Below are 19,572 nucleotides of genomic sequence, written 5' to 3'. Positions count from 1 at the left end.
TTTCCACCTTAGATTTACATCTTTCTTTGCACTTAGGACACTAATTTTTAGTTGAGTATCAACTTTGTCAGAATGTGAGCTTTTTGAAGGTAGTCTCTATGTCTCATACATTTTTGTGTTTTTTTCCCTTTCCTCCACCCCAGCAGAGACCCTGGTACGTGATGAAGTTCAGCCTTATTTCGTGAACTGACCCTTTCAGCAAGTAGGGTATATCTTGCGCCTAATTTTAATTAGCAAGTTTGTTGTTCAAGATTAAGAAAAGGAAATTTCATAAAACGTTTGACGAGGTAAGAGCAAGTATCAACATGTTTACAAACTGCACTACCATGGCAGCATAAATAACTCTGTACTGGTCGGCAGGTCCTGAACACTGCACTGTCTGGTTCTGAACTTCTCCCAGTGCTAGAAAAGCAGCTCCATTCATTTCTCCAAGTGAGTCTTAGGAGCAAGTAAGTCCATGTAAGGACCCTGTCTCTGGTGTAACTAAAATGGAAGAAAATGGACCATTGAAAGGGAGACTCCTGCTTTTGAAAAAAAAGATGGAGGATGGGAGGTAGGAGAGTACTATGTTTTAAGAGGACTTAAGTCTTCTAAACTTCTGATGGCCTCCCATGATCTTCCTGTTTGGGAATAAGATCTAACAACTTGAGTTACACAAGAAGAAAAGTTTGGCAGAGATCAACTAGACAATCTTTCTCTAGGAGACCTGGTCACTAATGTTACATCCATCTCAAAGGAGAATGCATGAACTGTGATGTATCCAGCCTTGGAACCAGAGTTAAGAATAGGCTGGGGACCAGTACTTGATGCCACTTCCTTCTTTCTCCTTTATCTAATAAATAGGCCTCTTAACTTTAACCATTTAGTGTACACATGTGACATGTGAGCAGTCCAGGTGGGGTTAGTTATGAAAGATATTTTAAATAACGCTGCCCTTAACGTTCATTCAGCGACTATCCAGCGCAGGACTACAAATCATCTTTGTCTTCTGAAAGATTTCCAGAGACTGCAGATATGATGAAATTTACACCAGTCTGCACAAAAATGAGAAAACCAGACTTTGTATGTGAATTTTATGACTACCTTTATTCACTTCTTGGGCATTAAAATATAATGTCTTTTAAAAAATGATGTACCTGGAGCTCTAGCTCTTGGTGTGTGTGAAAATGAGGACTATGTCATAGGGGTAGAGGGAGCCTGGGTAGCTAAGGGGTGTGGAACAAAACCACTTGATCAGTCTGGGACTGCCTCTGGACTTCTGCATATGAGAGAACTAATCTCCGACAGGGTCTAACCCACTGTCAATTTGGCTCTCAATTGCAGCTAAGTTATAGTGGTTGTCTCCTAGACCTCTGTGACAGAAACCTCATGTGAGGTAAATGGCATCAGAGTCTAGTAAGGGACCAAACTGATTCTCATAGGTTACTCAGAGGTTGAAGTGCTCTGCGTGAGAAATACCAATTCATTAAAGTCACATTTTAAAACATTTACTTTAAATGTCTGGTATATATGAATTTAAATAAATGCTAATGATACAAAATTTTTAGAATGTTTTTATCTAATACTGATGGAAAGGTTTTGTCTAAACAATCGATTCTTATCTTATACACGAGGATAAGTGTGAGAGAGAGATTCCTCATTACCATGAAATTTGTATGCTATTTCTAAAGGATTCTTACTTATCTTTAATACAAAGTACTTCACTTAAAATATTTCAACAAATTCTTAATTAATCTGGCAACATCTACATGTTTTAATGTTCTGAATACCTACAAAGAACATTATTATAGTTAGATATCACTTATTTTACCAAACGCAGATTATATTTCTAATTTTCTCCCTATGAAAATTTATTTTTTTGGTGCTTTTATAGAACAGCTACCTTTAAAAAGTTAAGTTTCTCCCTCAGAAATAAAAATCTGAACAATTGCTGTATTTTTAACATATGCTTTTATAGCATTTCAAAAGCAAATCTTAATTCAAACCAATACCTTTAAAAATGAAATTAAAAACTCAGTTTAATTTCAATGGTTTTCATAAGGTAGGGAATGCAAGCCATGTTTCTTATTTAATAAACACAACTGTTGTATAATAAATACAAAATAAGGAAAAAGTGATAACTATTATCAAGGGTGAAACAGTATATAAACTTTAATCTAAAAGGCTGTTTCCTACATCTGCATTGATATAATCTGAGAATTCTCTATCAATTTCATTTACAGAAGGAATCTCTGTAAAATTTATTATTCACTTTCATGCCCCAACATGGGAAGTGGTAGGCGAATATCTGTAGGAATACAACTTATTGTCTGCTCCTCCACTCAGAAGTAACTGCATAAAGGGAGAGAAAAAAAAAAACACAGAAGTAAATACAATTATTTCATATGACAGCCAAACCTAACTTAATACTGATGATTATGATCACAGAAGGAATTATGGATGAACAATTACCTTGCATTGAGAATTAATAAAGTATTAAATAGGCCAATTGCATCAAATTTCATTACTATATTACATATATTATATAATTATATAGTATATTAAATTTTTTTAAGTGGTGATTTTAATTTGGTTGAGGCATAATATGCTATTGTACTTTCTATGACACATTTGCTAATACGTAATATTATTACAAGGGTAGTACAGTTTTACCTATGTAAGAAAATTAAGTTTTTAAAGGATAGCACATTGTTTGCAGGTAAATGGATATTACAAATTAGTCAAATAACCCTGGGACCTATATTTGTTTGGAAAGAGTTTTTAGGTAACAAGAGCTTATACAACAGAAAAATAATGAAATTGTAATTCTTTAAACACATTTTATAATCCAGATATGTAAGAGTTTTCTAAGTGGGAAATACTTTGATTCAATTACACTGAAGTAGCAAGTTTATGGACTTAAAACTTTTATTAAAACATTTTATTAAAATACTCATGAGAAAAAACTGCTTCAAAATATTTAATATTAATATAGTTTTTTTCTTCAAATGAGATGTGAGATTTTATGAATATCAATGAAACTTAGAATACAGAATTATGTCAGATACACTGAAAGTAGTAACTCTGTAAACACAAACACCAGATTTACCCTAATAATATAATACAGATTCCTCTCTACCAAATAACTAATAAATTCTTACCCCTGTGTCTGTCCAGTCTACACTCAGAACTTTGTCTTCATGAGCAGCCAGATCATAGAGAGGAGCCTTACAACTAAAAGATGAAAAAATTAATGTCTTATATGCATTTCATAGTACTAAACATACATGAATAATTGTTTATACTTTTCTGAAAATTTTAGTTTACCACCCTTGCCCCAATAACCACTTAATCTTAAAAGTCTGAGTATTTACTTGGCTACCTCTCCTGTTTTTCCTGTGTCATTAGCAGACTACAGAGAATTATTACAACAAATGTATTCAGGAAAAAAAATGCTATTTATTTATAATTAGGCCCATTTTCACACTTCCTTGACTACTTTTCTTTTCCCTCCAAATCATGGCTTTATATATGCTTTGTCTATCAAACTGAATGCTGGTAACACCTAGATTTGTATCATTAGCCACAAATTTGATATGTATATCCAATTTGCTGACAGCTAAATGTCCTATGGGCATTACAAATTTAAAACAACCAAAACAAAACTCAATTTTCCCTTACAAACATGTTTTCTACTCTTTCCCATCATAGTAAATGACACTACCAATTACCCAATTGCTGAGGCAGAAAACATGTGCATTATCTTTGATTACTATCTCCAAATTCTATCCAAGAGGTAATCCTGTCAATGAGCTATCTTCAAAATATACCTAGAACCCAATCTTCTCTCTCATGCTACCATCATAGTCCAAATTACCACTATCTGTCTCTTGAATTACAGTAATTGTCTCTTTGCTTCCATTCTTGCTCTCCTACTTGAAAACCTCCAAAGCCTTCCTCATCACACTTCAAATAAAACTCCAAACTCCTTGTCATGGTCTGTAAGGTCCTGCTCTATATAACCACTACCTGCCTCATGTCCTGCTACTCCACTCCATGAACACTGGCCCTCTTGCTATTCTGCCAACACGGCAAGATCCCCCAGACCCCTGCCCTTATCTGCTGTTACCTTCTGCCATGATCTGTGCATGGCTCATACCTTCACTGTTCAATTCACTACAACAATATCACTCTCAAAGAGAGGCCTTCCCCAAAGAAGTGTCCCTTTACTCTGCTTTATGTTCTTCACTGAACTTACTACTATGGTCAGAAACTACATGCTAATTATTATACAAAGTATCCAATTAAAATGTACATACCTTCTAGATATTAATAAATCATATATCATAAGGTAATACAGAAAGAATGCAGATTTAAATAAAAACAAACAGGTATTTGGTTACTGCCTCTCTGTTCTACTTGTAAAAATATGTAAATAAATTGTATATGCATTCTGTTGGTGGCTCTGTACATATATTATTATCACAGCACTGGCTGATGAATAAGAAAGGAATCTTTAAATTTTGGTTATCTTTAAAAATATGTATTTTTATTTAGTTTTCTATTAACATATAATTTATAATTTGACCACAATTCCATTCATTCAGACCACTGGCCTTCTAATTCTATAATGATCATATTTATATTAAGGTTCAGGATTTTTTCCCCTATTTTATATAACAAGGTCAGAAAGATGAATTTCATAAACTTGTGGATTTTTCTTTTCTGGCAAAAGATAAACTATCACTATTAAATTCATTCAGAATGCAAAAAACAACATTAACATTAAGAAAATCCCTTGGATTCTGGCCTGCCTTTTTGATATCAGTATGTATCATTTCAGCGTTTATGACCAAGAACTTTTTTTCTACTTTTGTGCTTTTGGATAGTCATTTCAGTGTTCATTTCATTTGGTCTGTATAAAACACACAATTGATATATTTCTTTAGTAAATCATAAATAGGCATTACCTTCTTGTATCCCACAACTTGACAATGTTATCTAAAGAACCTGAGATGAGCTGCTGCTCGTGGGTAGGAGACCACTTTACTGATGTGACCCAGCCTGTATGTGAGGTTAGGGACAGTGACACCAAAGAGCCATCTGAATAAAACAAAAAAGATAACAATTATTAAATTTCAGAAAAGAAAGTAGGCAGAATAACCCCCAAATAACTTGTAGAAAGTTATTTTTTTATACACATCTCTAGTGAAAAGAGAAATCATTATTTGTACGTATTTTTCCTTTACACAACTTACCTTTCGTTCGGGGATCCCACAGTCTGATATGCCTATCTGTACTTCCAGATGCTAACCGTTTACAAAGTGGAGAATAGGAGATACAATTAAACACTTTATTTCCTGTCTGGGGGGGGGGGAATAAAAAAGGAAAGAATGTGTAACCAGGGTGGACTAAGAGTAACCATCTTTAGAAGTTCACCACTTAAAAACTCAAAGTTGATCAGAGAAGCACCGAATTTATGTCTTACCAAAGTTGACTTAAGACTGCCAGACTCAACATCCCACACTCTAATTGTGTGGTCCCAAGAAGCACTGCAGATTTCTTCAGTATCTGACCACAGAACCGAGGAAATTGCTTCCTTGTGGCCAGAAAGGGTCACTATGGGAGTCTAGAAATGAAGGACACCCAAAAGGGAAAGCAATTTCAGTTTACAGTAATTGAAACAATAATAGTAGTTATTACTTCTGAAGCCCATTTGCCAGATATTTTGTCAGGTGGTTAAGCTTTCATATCCTGCCTTATTTCTTCTTTACAGCAATCCTCCAAGATGTAATTTTAGATGAAGACACTGAAGTCGAGAAAGAGAACTTGCCCAAAGTCATTCAGCTTATAAGTGGCAGAGCTGAGTCTGAACCCAAGTATTACTCCAAAATTTATAGTCTTTCCACAATATTCTGCTGCTTCCCCATTCTACTTTTCATTTTGAGGAATATTAATATTAACAGTAATTTAATTCTCCCAGTTGACAAACATGTTATATGTCGAAGTTAGTCGCAAAACGTCTGGAGTCAGAAAGATCTAGGTTTGGGTTAAGGTGTTGCCATTTTCTACACGACTCATCCAGGTAAATTAATCAGTCTCAACGGGTTATTCTCATCCCCTCATTTCCTCAACAGCCAATCTTTAAATAATATCCATAGCTCATTTATTAATACTCCAAAATCTTTAATGTCTTTCTCAAATTAAAATCCTCAAACTCTAGGTATAGGGCCTATCTTAAATACAAGGAACATGTGAAAGAAAGAGGGAAAGAACTCTGAAATGGGGGACATTTAATCTACTTTTGTAACTCCATTACATTTAACCTCCTTAAATGTTAAAGGAGTTACACTAGATCAGAGATCTGCAAAACATTTGATAAAGGTCCAGAAAGTAAAAATTCTAGCCTTTCCAGGCCACATACAGTCTCTGTTGTATATTCTTGTTTTTAAAACCCCTTAAAGACATAAAAATCATTCTTAGCTCTCTGTAGTACAAAATAGGCCACATCCAAGTCACCTGTTGGGCTACAGTTTGCCAACTCCTGCACCAAATGATCCTCAATGTCTCTCTCTTCTAACTCTAATATTTTCCTGAAAGAAGTAAAGGAACCTGATAGAGGAGTGAGGAACACAACCTCTGTTGTAATCCAAAACAAAATTAAAAGGCAACATGAATATAATCAGAGGCTCTAGGAAAGGAAATGGTATGATAAAGTGATGGGTAAACGTACACGAATAAACAACCCCATTCCTAGGTATTTAACCAAGAAAAATGAAAACATAGGTTCACACAAAAAAGTTCCACAAATATTTACAGCAGTTTTATTTATAACTGTCAAATATCCAAATATCCTTCAACTGGTGAATGTTTAAGCCAACTGCTATATATCTATACAACAGAATACTACCCAGCATTTGAAAGGAAAAAAACATGATAGCCAATGACCTGGGCGAATCTTTTTTTTCCCCTCAAATGCAATATGTTATGTGAAAAAATGCTTGATGCAAAAGGCTACATACTGTGTGACTCTACTTATATTTTGGAAAAGGGAAAATTATAGGAATGGAGATCAGACAGTGGTTGTCAGAGGATGGAAACAGAGGGGAAAGGTTGACTACAAATGAGCAACATGAGTTTTAGGAGATGGCGAACTGTTCTGTATCTTGAAAATGTAGTAGTTGCATATTCCATGTATTTATGAAAAATCAAAAGCTATACATCAAAAAGTGGATTTTCCTATATGTAAATTAAAAAAAAAAAGGCAGAAAAGTCAACTATGGCACCATTACTGCAAACAAACTTCAGCAGAATAGTACTAGAGAAAAAAAAAGCAATTTTGAGAGAAAATGAGGAAAAAAAACCTTATTGTATATTAATGTATGAAACAAATGACCAGTAAATGAACTGAGTGAGAGCATTACTCATATTAATAAAAGTCAGGTACTAGAAAGAAATCCAAAGAGAAGATAACTATGTTTGATATTTGTCTTATTTTGGTCTTAAAAATCCAACTTTTCCTATTATTTCTAATTGCAACACAATTTTCACTTCAAATAGCACTTCAAAGGTTTTTAGCATAACTTCAATTAATAATTCATGAATGCATAGATTTAAAATCTATAAAAATCTAAGTGAGAAAAATGAATATATTGTGATTTCTATCAAATAAAATGAACAATGGAAGCAAGTTTACAAATGTACACACCTAAAAACAACTGGTATCAACAAGGAAATAAAAAAAGTCTAATCTGTATCAATAAATTCAAAGAAACAAAAAACAACAAAAGTTATCAACAAGGCACTGACTGTGAGAAAATACTTATAGTACCTGTATCAGCAAAGACCTTGAATCCAAAATTCATAAAGAACTCTTACAAATCAATGAGAAAAAAATAAAACACTTTTAAAAATGGGCTAAAAATAGGAACAGACACTTTACAATTAGATATTGAAAGGCTGAGACTTCAAATCTACTATACACCAGCCCAGTATTTAGAATAAAAATTTACAAATCTACTGAAAGAAAGTGTAATTACGGCTGACACAGCAAGACAAAAGGAAACTTAAATATGTAAGATTAAATTAACATATCTGTCAATAAAGACCTAAGCCAAGTATAGTCAGTTCTCACAAATATATACCCTTGTTAGTCCCAATTGCTCTGTTTTTTGTTTCTTTCTTGGTCGATTTGTGGATTCTTCCATTTCATCTTCTTCATCTGTAGGGACTGTATCACAGAAAATTAGATTTGATAGTTTTAAATTTTAAGGTAAACATTAATTGCAAACAGTCTCAAAGAATTCTTATATTTCTGGGTATATACTTTATGTTATCTTAACTGGCTAGGGAATGACTATTTCTCCTTATTTTGGTTAATAGAAAATTACATATGAAAACAGTACCTGTTACCAATCTTCCAAAAGGAGAAAGCAAAAATTAAGCATAGTAAAATTCTAAAACCTAACCAGTTTGATATTTTATGTCTTTAAGATTATCATTACGAATATTCGTCACTTTACCCTACATATGAAAAAAATTGCTTACTATTAGTTGTAGGAGAGTTCTAGCCAGATTGTATTTATATCATAAGGAAGGGAATGACATGGTTAACAAACACGTTAAAAGGAGATACATTCCAGCCATCCATATTTACTCTTCTCGACTATTTCACTTTTCTAACAATCAATTAAAAGCTTTTCATAGATAATTATTTTTTGTTTGATTAAAAAAAAACTTTGCTACCCATCATTTGGCTGTGTAGCAAAGCCAGATAGAAAACCACAAATTTTAATGTTCTATAACTAAAATGTCAAGTGCTTTTCCTAAACTAGACTATAAACATCTTAAGAGTAACAACGAATCACATATATCTCATTTACCCAGTACTATCAAAAAATATTTCACAAAAGGAGAAATTTCTACACAAACCACTTTCTGCCTCAACACTGCCTGCTTTAAGGACTTTTGGAAAATCAACTAAAATGGATTATATACTTCCTGCCATTCTACACATAATTATTTAAAACTATTTAAACTTTTCTTGACACTCTCTCCTTGCCCCAACTCTACTTTGTGAGCTGCACTTAGGGTATTATACAGTAATACAGCAATTTCCTCAGAAGTTAAGAGAGGTATTCTGATCTGTTTACCTGTGCAATAAATAGTTCTGGGGATTACAACTTTTAAAAATATCTGTGGGTTTTCCCCTCTCTTTTCTTCTATCAGTGTCTTCTTACTACTATCAAGGTACCTTCCTCTAACAGTCCTCCCTCCTCCACCTGTAATTGGTCCTTCTAATCTATGCTTTCAAAGTAAGAAAATTAAGTTTAGTTAAAGTGTATTAAAAAAATTTTTTTAAGTAAACCAACTTAACTAAGAAATTTCTCTAATAGTAAAGTGCATCAAAATGACTCAGAAGCTATTTTTGTTTATTTCCAGGCTTCTGAATAAGGGAATTCTGAGAACTAAAGCAGTTATGTCCCATTGCACCAGACATGTTGTTGATACTTGGGGGACTCGGTGACGTTGTCCAATAAATAGGTGTGGTGGGGTAGAAAAACACTTCGAAACAGAAAGAAATATACTAATTTTTCTCTATACTGTGGTACTTTATTTGTGACCTAAAAAGCTCTGGTCCATTTTTATGGCAAAATATGGACTAAAAAAGTCTTCTTTCACTGAAATTCTTTAAGTATCATTAATAAGTCAAAGTAGAAGAACTATTTCATTTACCTGTAGACCAGATCTTGAGCATCTTATCCCAGGAGCCACTGCAAAACTAAAAAAGACATATATGAAGGGAAAAAGCGTATGCAATATAATCCATCATATTATTTGGTTTTTCCTGCTATTTAACCTGAAACCTTTACTTGACTCTGAAACCCTTACTATTATGGTATCACCTATCTCCCTGTTTTCCTAGTCTCTGGGAAGTTGTACCCTCAATCTCATGGCAATTGGGAGAGCTGTCATTCTTGGAGGTCTTATTATGCTTTGGGTTTTTTTGGGGGGAGGGGTTGGATTTATTTACATACTTCTTTATTTACCATAGGTACTGGGGATTGAACCCAGGACCTCTTGGATGCTAGGAATGCACTCTACCACTAAGCTGTACCCTCCCCCCAGAGCTATCATTCTTATATGGCCCTGTACCCTGGGCATGGTTGCTTAGATGAGGGTGGGCAACTGACCTACACTATGCCAGTAAGTCTCTTCCTTCTTTAGAACTTTTGTTTTTTGAAAATTTGAGAGTTGAAGTTAATCTTTTTCCAGGAACAGGCAGCACAGGATATAAAACCTGGGAACACTGAAGGCCAGATTTTATTGCCATGTGAAGAAAGCCAGTCTGAGGTGAGAGAGAATGAAGTTAACTTGGAGAGACAAGAGAGGGTGGGGGTGTGCTGGCCACATTCAAGTCTACTCCGTTGGTTCCTGAGACCCAAATACTCATCACCTTGCTCATGATGTGACTGGTCACTCCTTCCTTGGATTTCACAATCTTTTAAGCTAAAAAAAGTTCAAGATGAGTTTCTGTCTCTTATAGCCAAAAGACAGGATACAGTTAATTCACTTACGTTTGGACTCAACATGTAAACCTTTCCTATGGCTCAATGTGAATTTACTCATAAATTTTTACCTTTGAATGCAAAAATGTCCTCTGTTACGCTAGCTGGTAAAGAAGTGCTGAAAGAACACTCTTAAATCTGGAATACTTCATTGTGGTTCAGAGAATGTTCAAGAGGTAAGAGTCTGTAACCCCTCATAAGTCAATACTGTGTTGCCCTCATGGTTTGATTTCTTTTTAGCTAATTTTACATTTGTCATGATAAAGAACAGATCAACAATAATAGTAGAACAACCCCTATTAACAGTAACTTTAGTGTATGCTGCCTTAGGTGACCAACTAGACATTTTCAGTTGATGACAGCACTGTGAGTAGCTACAAGCCTAAAAATGTCAATTGGTATGATTTAAGAAGGTTACATAAAGAAATTACTTGTTTAACCTGAATTCTTAAAATTTGTGCAATTTATATAAAGTTCTAAACCAGAGGTACAGAGTGAGGGAGTGAAATCTTCATATCTCGTATGAGTACTTACTTTTAGTTTGAAATCATATTCTTTAGTCATCAACTGTTATGAAAGTAGACCGATCACAATGACTTTATGTAGAAAAGAATTTTTTTTTTGCACAAGAAGCTCAAATTCTAACTCAACACAGTACTAGTAACACAACAGCTCTTACCTTAGTTCCTGCGCTATCAACAGCTATAGAGTCCACACTGCCGGCATGACCTCTGCAGCAGTGCAGGGCTTTCACTTTGTTTCTTTCCACGTTCCACTCCCACAAGAGAACAGTCTGATCCATAGAGGCACTCAGTAGTAGGCAGGACAAACTGTCTGAAGAGAGGAGAACACAAGAATAAGAAACAAATAACCATCAAAATTTAAAATAGTGTCCTGAAACCAAAGAACTGAAATTTGTGTGGTTGTTGAGAAAGATGTTCAAAAGGTAGAAGACCTCATACGGCCAGCTTTGAAAAAGAAGCTAACTTACGGTGTAAAGGAAAGAGTCTTCAAAAATACTACAAAAATATGCATTCAACACACTTAATATTAACTCGAAAATGTTTATCATCTGATATAATTTTAGTCAGGATTCACTTCCTCTGACTTACAATTTTTTTTATATAAGTCTTTTCTTCTTTACCACTATATATTTGAAAGACCCCATAATACTTAGGCATTTCTTACCCTGTCCCCATTCTGCCCCAGCACTGAAAATGGCTTATTTTCAGTTCCCTAGGCAGGATTCCTCTAAGTTTAGGTAAAGAGTCCTAACCTCTTTTCACCCAGGCCACATCTTTTACAACGTCTGTATGTCCCACAATTGTCATTATTGACTTTCCTTCCAAGGACCAGATCCGAGAAGTCTTATCATAAGAACCAGTCAAGATCCTACAAGGAGAAAAAAAAAACCCTATGAAGTACAAAAAGCAGCTTTTTTAAACCCTGAAATCAATTATGTTTCTAAGGCAATGACAAAGTAAACCTGGAGGATTATATTTTTAAACTCTTCTTTAATATAAAGATTAAGATTTCAAAACACTAGATTAGATCAGAAGATATTACATTTGGCTTGACCTCCTAAAAATAAAAATATAATCAGCAAACCCTAGATTTAGTTTTTACTACTTTGTAAATACTGTAACTCCCAGGGAAGCCTAATAGTCTTTCATATTTAGCCAATGAAAACCATAAAATAGTAATCATCAAATAGAAAAACAGTAAAACCATTTAAAATAAAGACAGTACAAACATCAACTGTGTAATAACTCCAGGACATTCTTTTGAAACTAAGCTCCTACTATGATCCATTCTTGAGGTGTTTTCCTACAAATAAGGCAAGTGGGGGTTTGCTCTGAACCACCCATACCTTCCTGATTCCAGTCTGCCCCTTTTAGCCCCAAAATAGCATGATCTGCATCTTCATGGTAGTAGACAAGCAGATCTGTGGCTATAAAAGGTATTTTTTTTCCTTTTACAAAACAAATTACATTCTTGGTCTTAAAAGCAACATACTCAAAGCAAATAAATGCCCTAAGATATGTGACCTATTCAGAAGACAAATGTCACACTAACATCTTGAAATAGAAAAGAAAACCTGTTAATAGATATGTTTCTTCTTGACTACACTGAATTTGAAGATCTTTGGCATGGTACTGATAAATGTATCACAAAATTACTTTCACAAAGAACAGATGATCAGAGGAAAATATTCACATAGCGAACTTAAAACGTATACAAGAACACGCATCAGGCAATACCATTCCTCTGCCCCTTCAATTGCACTGATCCAGTCATCGTGGAACATGCATTGCTCTGGCTGAGGTGCAGTGTACTTCTCCACGTACTCTAACTCCACAACCTCTTCCTAGTCACAGAGAGAAACCGGAAATCAATTAGGTGGGGCAGTTTCTGGATGGTACCTTATGAAGATATAGGACCCCTAGTTTAATTTATCTCCTTCATGTAATTTCCTTTCATAATCTAGAAATTTTGGAGCCACACAAAAGGTGAAAAACTTTATTTGATCTAACAGTATGCTAAGAGTAAATGTTAAGAAATATTAATGACCTTGGAAACATGTTAAAAGTGGAAAAAAAGAAGACAAGAAACTTTATAAAATCATAAAAGCGTATCTTTAACAGGTAGAGAGCTTCCATTTACAATGAAAAAGTTCTGGAAATAGATAATGGTGATGGTTGCATAATACTGTGAATGTACTTAATGCCACTGAACTGTACACTTAAAAATGGCTGAAAGATAAATTTTACGTATATTTTACCACAGTTTCAAAAACTGCCCCCAAAATTATAAATGCAAGTATAAATTACATTTTAAATTATAAAAGCAATATTAAGAAAGTTCAAAAATTAAAGGGGGAAGTCACTATAACAATAACCTAACTTGTAAGTTTATTATGTGCACAATAGTTTTATACACCATTAGTAGTAAACATATATTTGCTATTCCCTTTCTTGACAATTCTTCCACAATTAAGTAGGTATCTTTCCATGTTCACTCATCTACATTTCTTGAATAATATACTCTCAGAAAAAAAGAGGGGATTTCAAAATTGAATATACAGAAACTGAAGCTCCTATTTCAAGAGAAAACAATAATGGAAAGGATCTTGGCTCCCGTATATAAAGGCTGATTCTCAAAGGAGTTTTCCTACATTATCTGGTAATACCTTAAGTAAAATAGAGCAGGTAAGCATCTGAACTTACTGATGAGATGTTTTCCAGTTCCATGTGTTTGACCAAAGGCATTCGCAGAAACTGGCCCTTGATAAGGAAATCAAACTCCACATGTTTGTGGAACTCTAAAGAAAATACACAACAAAATTATCACTCTTAGAACCTGAAGTGGTATTGGCAGAGCTAAATGAGAGACCCCCAAACAAACAGGTAACTATTACTCCAGTGTGGCCTCCACATTTCTCCAGAATTTCTCCATGGCACAATCAGGCCATGTATTCCAGTACACTATGTGATTTTGAAGAACAGAAATACTTTGTTCTGTCGGTATAAAAATATTATTGTTGATAGTGCAATTATTTCAACTGCAAGGTTTTATTCTGAGGGAAATTTCAAATATATAACAAAAGTAGAAATAACATAATGAATCCTCATCCTCATTGTTCTGGCAGCTCAGGGACAATCACCTATACTCTTCCCTTCACTTTCCTGTTGGTTTATTTTAAAGCAAACCTCAGAAATGATATAATCTCTGTAAACACTTTAGAATGTATCTCTAAAATATAAGGACTTTTAAAAAGTCACAATGTTAAAAATTTAATAATTATTCCTTTTAATATCAAATAGCCAGTCAAAGCTCCCATTTCCTCGTTTCATAAATGTCTTTTTACAGTGAGCTTTTCAGAATCAGTATCCAAAGTCCACATATTATATTTGATTAATACCTTTTATATTTGATGAATAGGTTTAATAGTTCCCTTCTTTTTTTCCTCCTTGCCATTTATTTGCTAAAGAAACTGGGTCTTCTGTTTTGTAATATTTCTTACATTCCGGCTTTGGTAGATTACATCTTCGAACTATCCTTTAACATGTCCCTCTACCACCTACATACAACCTGAACATTAGACAGACCTAAATGATTGATTAGATTTCAGGTTTGTTTGTTTTGGGCAAGAATATGGAGACTCATATACTAAAGCTTTGTATACTTGTCACCCAACTTCAACAATTATCAACTTATGACCAATCTTGTTTAATCAATACTTTTGCATACATTGTTCATATTAATTTTATGGGCTAAAATTTATACTCATATGATAGCATATGTTTAATGTGCTATTTATATATTTATATCTTTATAACGTTTTACTTCATACTCTTGAATGTTTATAAAGGTTTGTTTTACCCATTAATTTTTAAATGAATTTTAAACACTTAAATAAAACACTGGCATTAATATTTACATTTGTTATTACATAAAAAGAATACTCAAACACAGATACTATCATTTTGCTTTGTAGAACCATAGCACCTGGGGCCCAAGCACCGAGATGCTTGTTCTATGCCTACCCAACCTAGTCCTCATGGTGTCTTGATTACTTCTACATCACAACTATTATACTAAAATCTTTACTCCTAAATCTCAACCATCTTATCTCGATATTACCCTAAAAGCATATTAAATCCAATATTTTTCCCTGAAAACTTATTTCAAAGCATTTTTCAAAGTGTCATGTAGCAGGGAAATCTATGTTATAATTCATAAATTTTCTTGTTATAAAATGCATGAGTATTATAAAATAAGACCAAAAACGGAAGTAAAATAACGGTGTGATGTATTTTAGTCTAGTTAGTGACACTGTGCCCCCCTCCTAACTTCTCAGAGTACATACACCCACCATTTTTGGTCTCCAGCAATTTATTGATGATGTTACTAAGGTCAGCAATTTCAGAGGCTGCGGGGATTGAGAAGGGAACATCATCCACTGCGTATCTATAAAGAGGAAATTGTATGTCAAGGTCAAATCTATGGATATTTTAACAAATGTGCATAATTCATTCAACAAACATTTCCTGGGTATCTAATACATGCCAGACATTCTGCTATATGAGGTTAACAAAAATGAATTAACCATGGTCTCTGTTCTCAGAAAGGGTTAAAGTCTGATAATCAAATAAAAGAAAACTATGTAAGAACAATGTCATAAGTGATATATAAAATGAGAGAACAAAGAAGTCGTTTCAACCAGAGAAAAGAGGAATGGGAGAGCAGACTCTGAAAGGATGCATGAAAGAGATCACTCTTAAGCTACATTTAGAAAAGTGAGTTTCTGCTAGGTGAAGGGGGAGAAAAGAAGAAGGGGTGCAGGAAAGCAGGAAGAGCAGCAAAAAATTAGCTAAGAGTTATTAAACTGCCCACCCAGCTTATTCCAGAAAATGTTATTGTACTCTGGACAGTGACCAATGATAAGGCTAAAGAGATATACATGAAGTGGTTTAGATACTGTGTGAAGTACTTTTTGCTTCTTTCCCTAGGTAATGAGGAGCCATTGTCAAAGTTAAAGAAAAACCATCAGAATTTTGTTTAGTTAGATCCTTCTTGGCAGCACTGTGGAGACTGGATTAGAAGCACACAAGACAGGAGGCAGATTAAGAAACTTGTAAGAAAGAATGGGAGAAAATACTTGCAAATCATGTATCTGATAAGCAATTTGAATCTAGAATATATAAAGAACACTTAAAACTCAATAATAAAGACAACCCTATTTTTAAAATGGGCAAAGAATTGAAATAGACATTTCTCCAGAGAAGATTTACAAGTAGCCAATAGGCACATGAAAATATGCTAAATATCACTAGTCATCAAGGAAATGCAAATCAAATCACAATGAAATATCATTTCATACCTACTAAGATGGCTACAATAAAAAGACAGATATTAAATGTTAGCAACGATGTGGCAAAATTAAACCCTTATTCATTGCTCATAGGAATGTAAAATAGTACAGTTGCTTTGGAAAAATCTGGCAGTTCCTTAAAAGCTAAACATAGAATTACCATTTGACCCAGCAACTCCAAAGTTTATACCCAAGGGAAATGAAAGTATATATTCACACAAAAACTTGTTCATAAATGTTCACACCCTACTATTCATAATAGCCAAGAGGTAGAAACAACCCAAATGTCCATCAACTGAACAATGGAAACACCATGTGATATATCCATACAATGGAATAATATTTTGCCATAAAAAGGAATAAAGTACTGATACATATTACAACATGGATGAACCATGAAAATATCATACCAAATGAAAGAAGCAAGTCACAAAAGACCATATACTTGAAATGTCCAGAACAGGCAAATCTAGAGATGGAAAGTAAATTAGTGATTGCCTAGGGCTGGGGGGATTTGGAAGGATTTGGAGGGGGGTATACCTATAGCTAAAGGGTGATGAAAAATGTTCTAAAATTTTGTGCTGATGGCTGCACAACTCTGCAAATATACTCAAAACTACTGAACTGAATGTTTTAAATGTGAGAATTCTATTGTATGTTAATTGTTATCCACAACCAGTAAAATTGGTTACCCATAACCAAACCAAAACAGAAAAGTCTGAATTAAGACTGTATTTGTGGGGAATGGAGAAGTTTCAAAAAATGTTAAGGTAGAACTTACAGGGCTCACCAAAACATGCCACAATATATATCTCTTTTTGCCACAATTGGGGGTGGAAAGGTGGTGGCTGGGGCTTCAGATCTTGTTAAAATGAAGACTCTAACTCAGTAGGTCTTGGGTAGAGTCTGAGATCTGTTCTTTCTAGCCAGCTCCCAAGTGATGCTGCTGCTGCTGTGTGATACCACACTTTGAGCAGCCAGGTTACAGTTATATGTTTATCATGCGCAAAAAGATAAGCAGTTATTTAGGTTCTCCAAAAGGTAGCAAACCCTAGAAATTAACAGTTTTGGTTTACTATTTTGGCCAGTAAAATGAGGGAAGAAAAGCAGCATAATATACTTACATATGTACATTATACACACATATGTGAATAAATCTATTCCCCCCCCCCTCATTTTATTGATCTGAACATATGCAGAAGGAAGAAGCAAGAAGTTTAATTTTCAGGTTTGGTTATCTTTTTGGAAAATCTAACATATATACATACATTTATCTGTTTATCTCAGGGTTAAAATACAGCGATCTATTATTTCTTAAAACTTCATGTGAATCAACAATAACCTCCACAAAACTGTCAACTGGAAAAAATACAGTGGTCATGCTACTGTATCACCATATTCCTGGAGAAGTATTTAGACTAAGTATACATACTCATATGTATTGATAATACAATTTGTGTATACTGTAAGCAACAATACAAGAGGAGTGACTATGATTTACCACGTCAACCCATAAAGTTACAAACATGGAATAAAAAAATGTAACCTCCATTGAGGTGGGAGTTTTCTAGTTTATAGCTGACATTAGCTCGTTAATACAACAGACATTTATTATTTATCATCAGTACCAGAAGAACCTGACAAACATTTGTTGCCTCAGTCAATCCAAGAAGTTTAATACACAGTCCCCACCATCGAGACTTACAATATAGATGAAAAGACCAAACACAAAGTTAATTAATAGTGTAATATACACCACAAGGCAGAATATAATTAGGTTCCAAATGAATGCTACATACTTGGGGCCCAGTTGTAAAGTTGATAAAAATGTTTGTATATACGTACAGGTGTACATACAGATATATATGTGTGTGTGTGTGTATATGTATACATATGTACACATATGTATACATGTATATGTATGTATATAAATACACAAATCTGTAACCGAATTGACTTCACATTCTTATCAAAAACCAGTTCTACCAACCCTCTTGAAAGCTCCACTTTCCAGTCTGGTTTAGAAAAGCGTCGTCTATCACCCACTTTAGGAAACGAAGTTGTGTTTTCAACACTGTAACATCACTAGCAGACATCCTGTAACGACTAGGTCCATTTCATTGTTCACTATTCAATTACATAATGCGTTTCATGCAGGAAGCAAACCTGAAGCCCTTCAGGCCTCTCTACATTCATAAATCAAATTATTTACAGCCGGAGAAGCTAGGCAGGAGGGATCGGCGATCCCTGAGAAATCCTGGCAAGGTACCGCTTCCACTTGAGTGGAAAATGCGTTCGACCGAATCCAGTAAAAAATAAATAAATAAATAAACGGGAAAAAGTGAACTGACGGCGAAGACAACCAGGGATGTACAAGGTCATATCGAAGTGGTCGTTTTAAAGTATCCCGGTGGGGGAGAGGAGGGGACAGAAAAGGAGTACGCATACTTACTTCTTGTTATCAGTGAAGAAGCGTGTCTGGAGCTGAGCCATGGCTTGCCTGCAAAATACACCAGACTTCCCTACATAAATGTGTGGGGTAATAAACAACGAGCACTCTGGTCTCTAAGGACTACAAAAAGAAGCAGCTCAAAATTAGACTGCACGTGTGAGAAAAAGCTGCAGTCGAACTCCCGGCTTCCGCTTTCCTTCCTCCGGCGTCCTCCGCAGGAAGACACGGCGAGGCAGCCCTCCCACAGGCCCTGCCCACAAACATCAACTACCTATTCCTCGATTTAGGCGTCATCGATTAGTAAGCATAATCTTAAAGGCGGCGTGTCCCTTTACTCTGTCTGGGTTTTTTAAAATATACTTAAGCTTGTGATCGATTATGAATTTAAGGAAGGCCTGATCCAGAACTACTTCTTCACCCCCTCCCCGGCTTTTTTTTTTTTTTTTTAAATTTTATGAGACTGTCCTTAGATCCGATCAGTCAAACGCAGCTCCTGGATACTACAAGCCCCAGAAAGCAGCGCTTCTCAGACGCTGATAACCATTGGTAATTGTAGTCCTTTTTTTGCCACGCTGCCCTCAGGATATCTTATTTGCATTAAACCTTCCCGACTCCAGCCGAAAGCTACTTTATTGCCTCTGCCTTCAGCTTTAATTTACTAAAGGCTTTCGGGGTTTATTTTCTCAAGCATCTCCCAA

General features: G+C 34.7%; 1 protein-coding gene across 1 annotated transcript; it reads right to left on the bottom strand.

The window, feature by feature from the left end:
* Window positions 1–1,067: 1,067 nt before the first annotated feature.
* Window positions 1,068–19,530, bottom strand: WDR12 (WD repeat domain 12). The gene is made up of 13 exons (XM_006189438.3): window positions 18,875–19,530; window positions 15,424–15,518; window positions 13,775–13,869; window positions 12,809–12,915; window positions 11,824–11,939; window positions 11,227–11,381; window positions 9,715–9,760; window positions 8,124–8,209; window positions 5,468–5,608; window positions 5,238–5,343; window positions 4,950–5,082; window positions 3,141–3,213; window positions 1,068–2,331 (listed from the first exon to the last, which is right to left on the bottom strand). The coding sequence occupies exons 1-13, from the start codon at window positions 18,913–18,915 to the stop codon at window positions 2,254–2,256; spliced, it is 1,272 nt and encodes a 423-aa protein (XP_006189500.1). The 5' UTR covers window positions 18,916–19,530; the 3' UTR covers window positions 1,068–2,253.
* Between the last annotated feature and the right edge of the window lie 42 nt (window positions 19,531–19,572).

Source organism: Camelus ferus, chromosome 5 (genome assembly GCF_009834535.1).
Source record: "Camelus ferus isolate YT-003-E chromosome 5, BCGSAC_Cfer_1.0, whole genome shotgun sequence".
Classification (NCBI taxonomy): Eukaryota; Metazoa; Chordata; class Mammalia; order Artiodactyla; family Camelidae; genus Camelus; species Camelus ferus.
The sequence above is the reverse complement of the archived record's forward strand: the minus strand, read 5'-3'. Positions and strand labels throughout refer to the sequence as shown.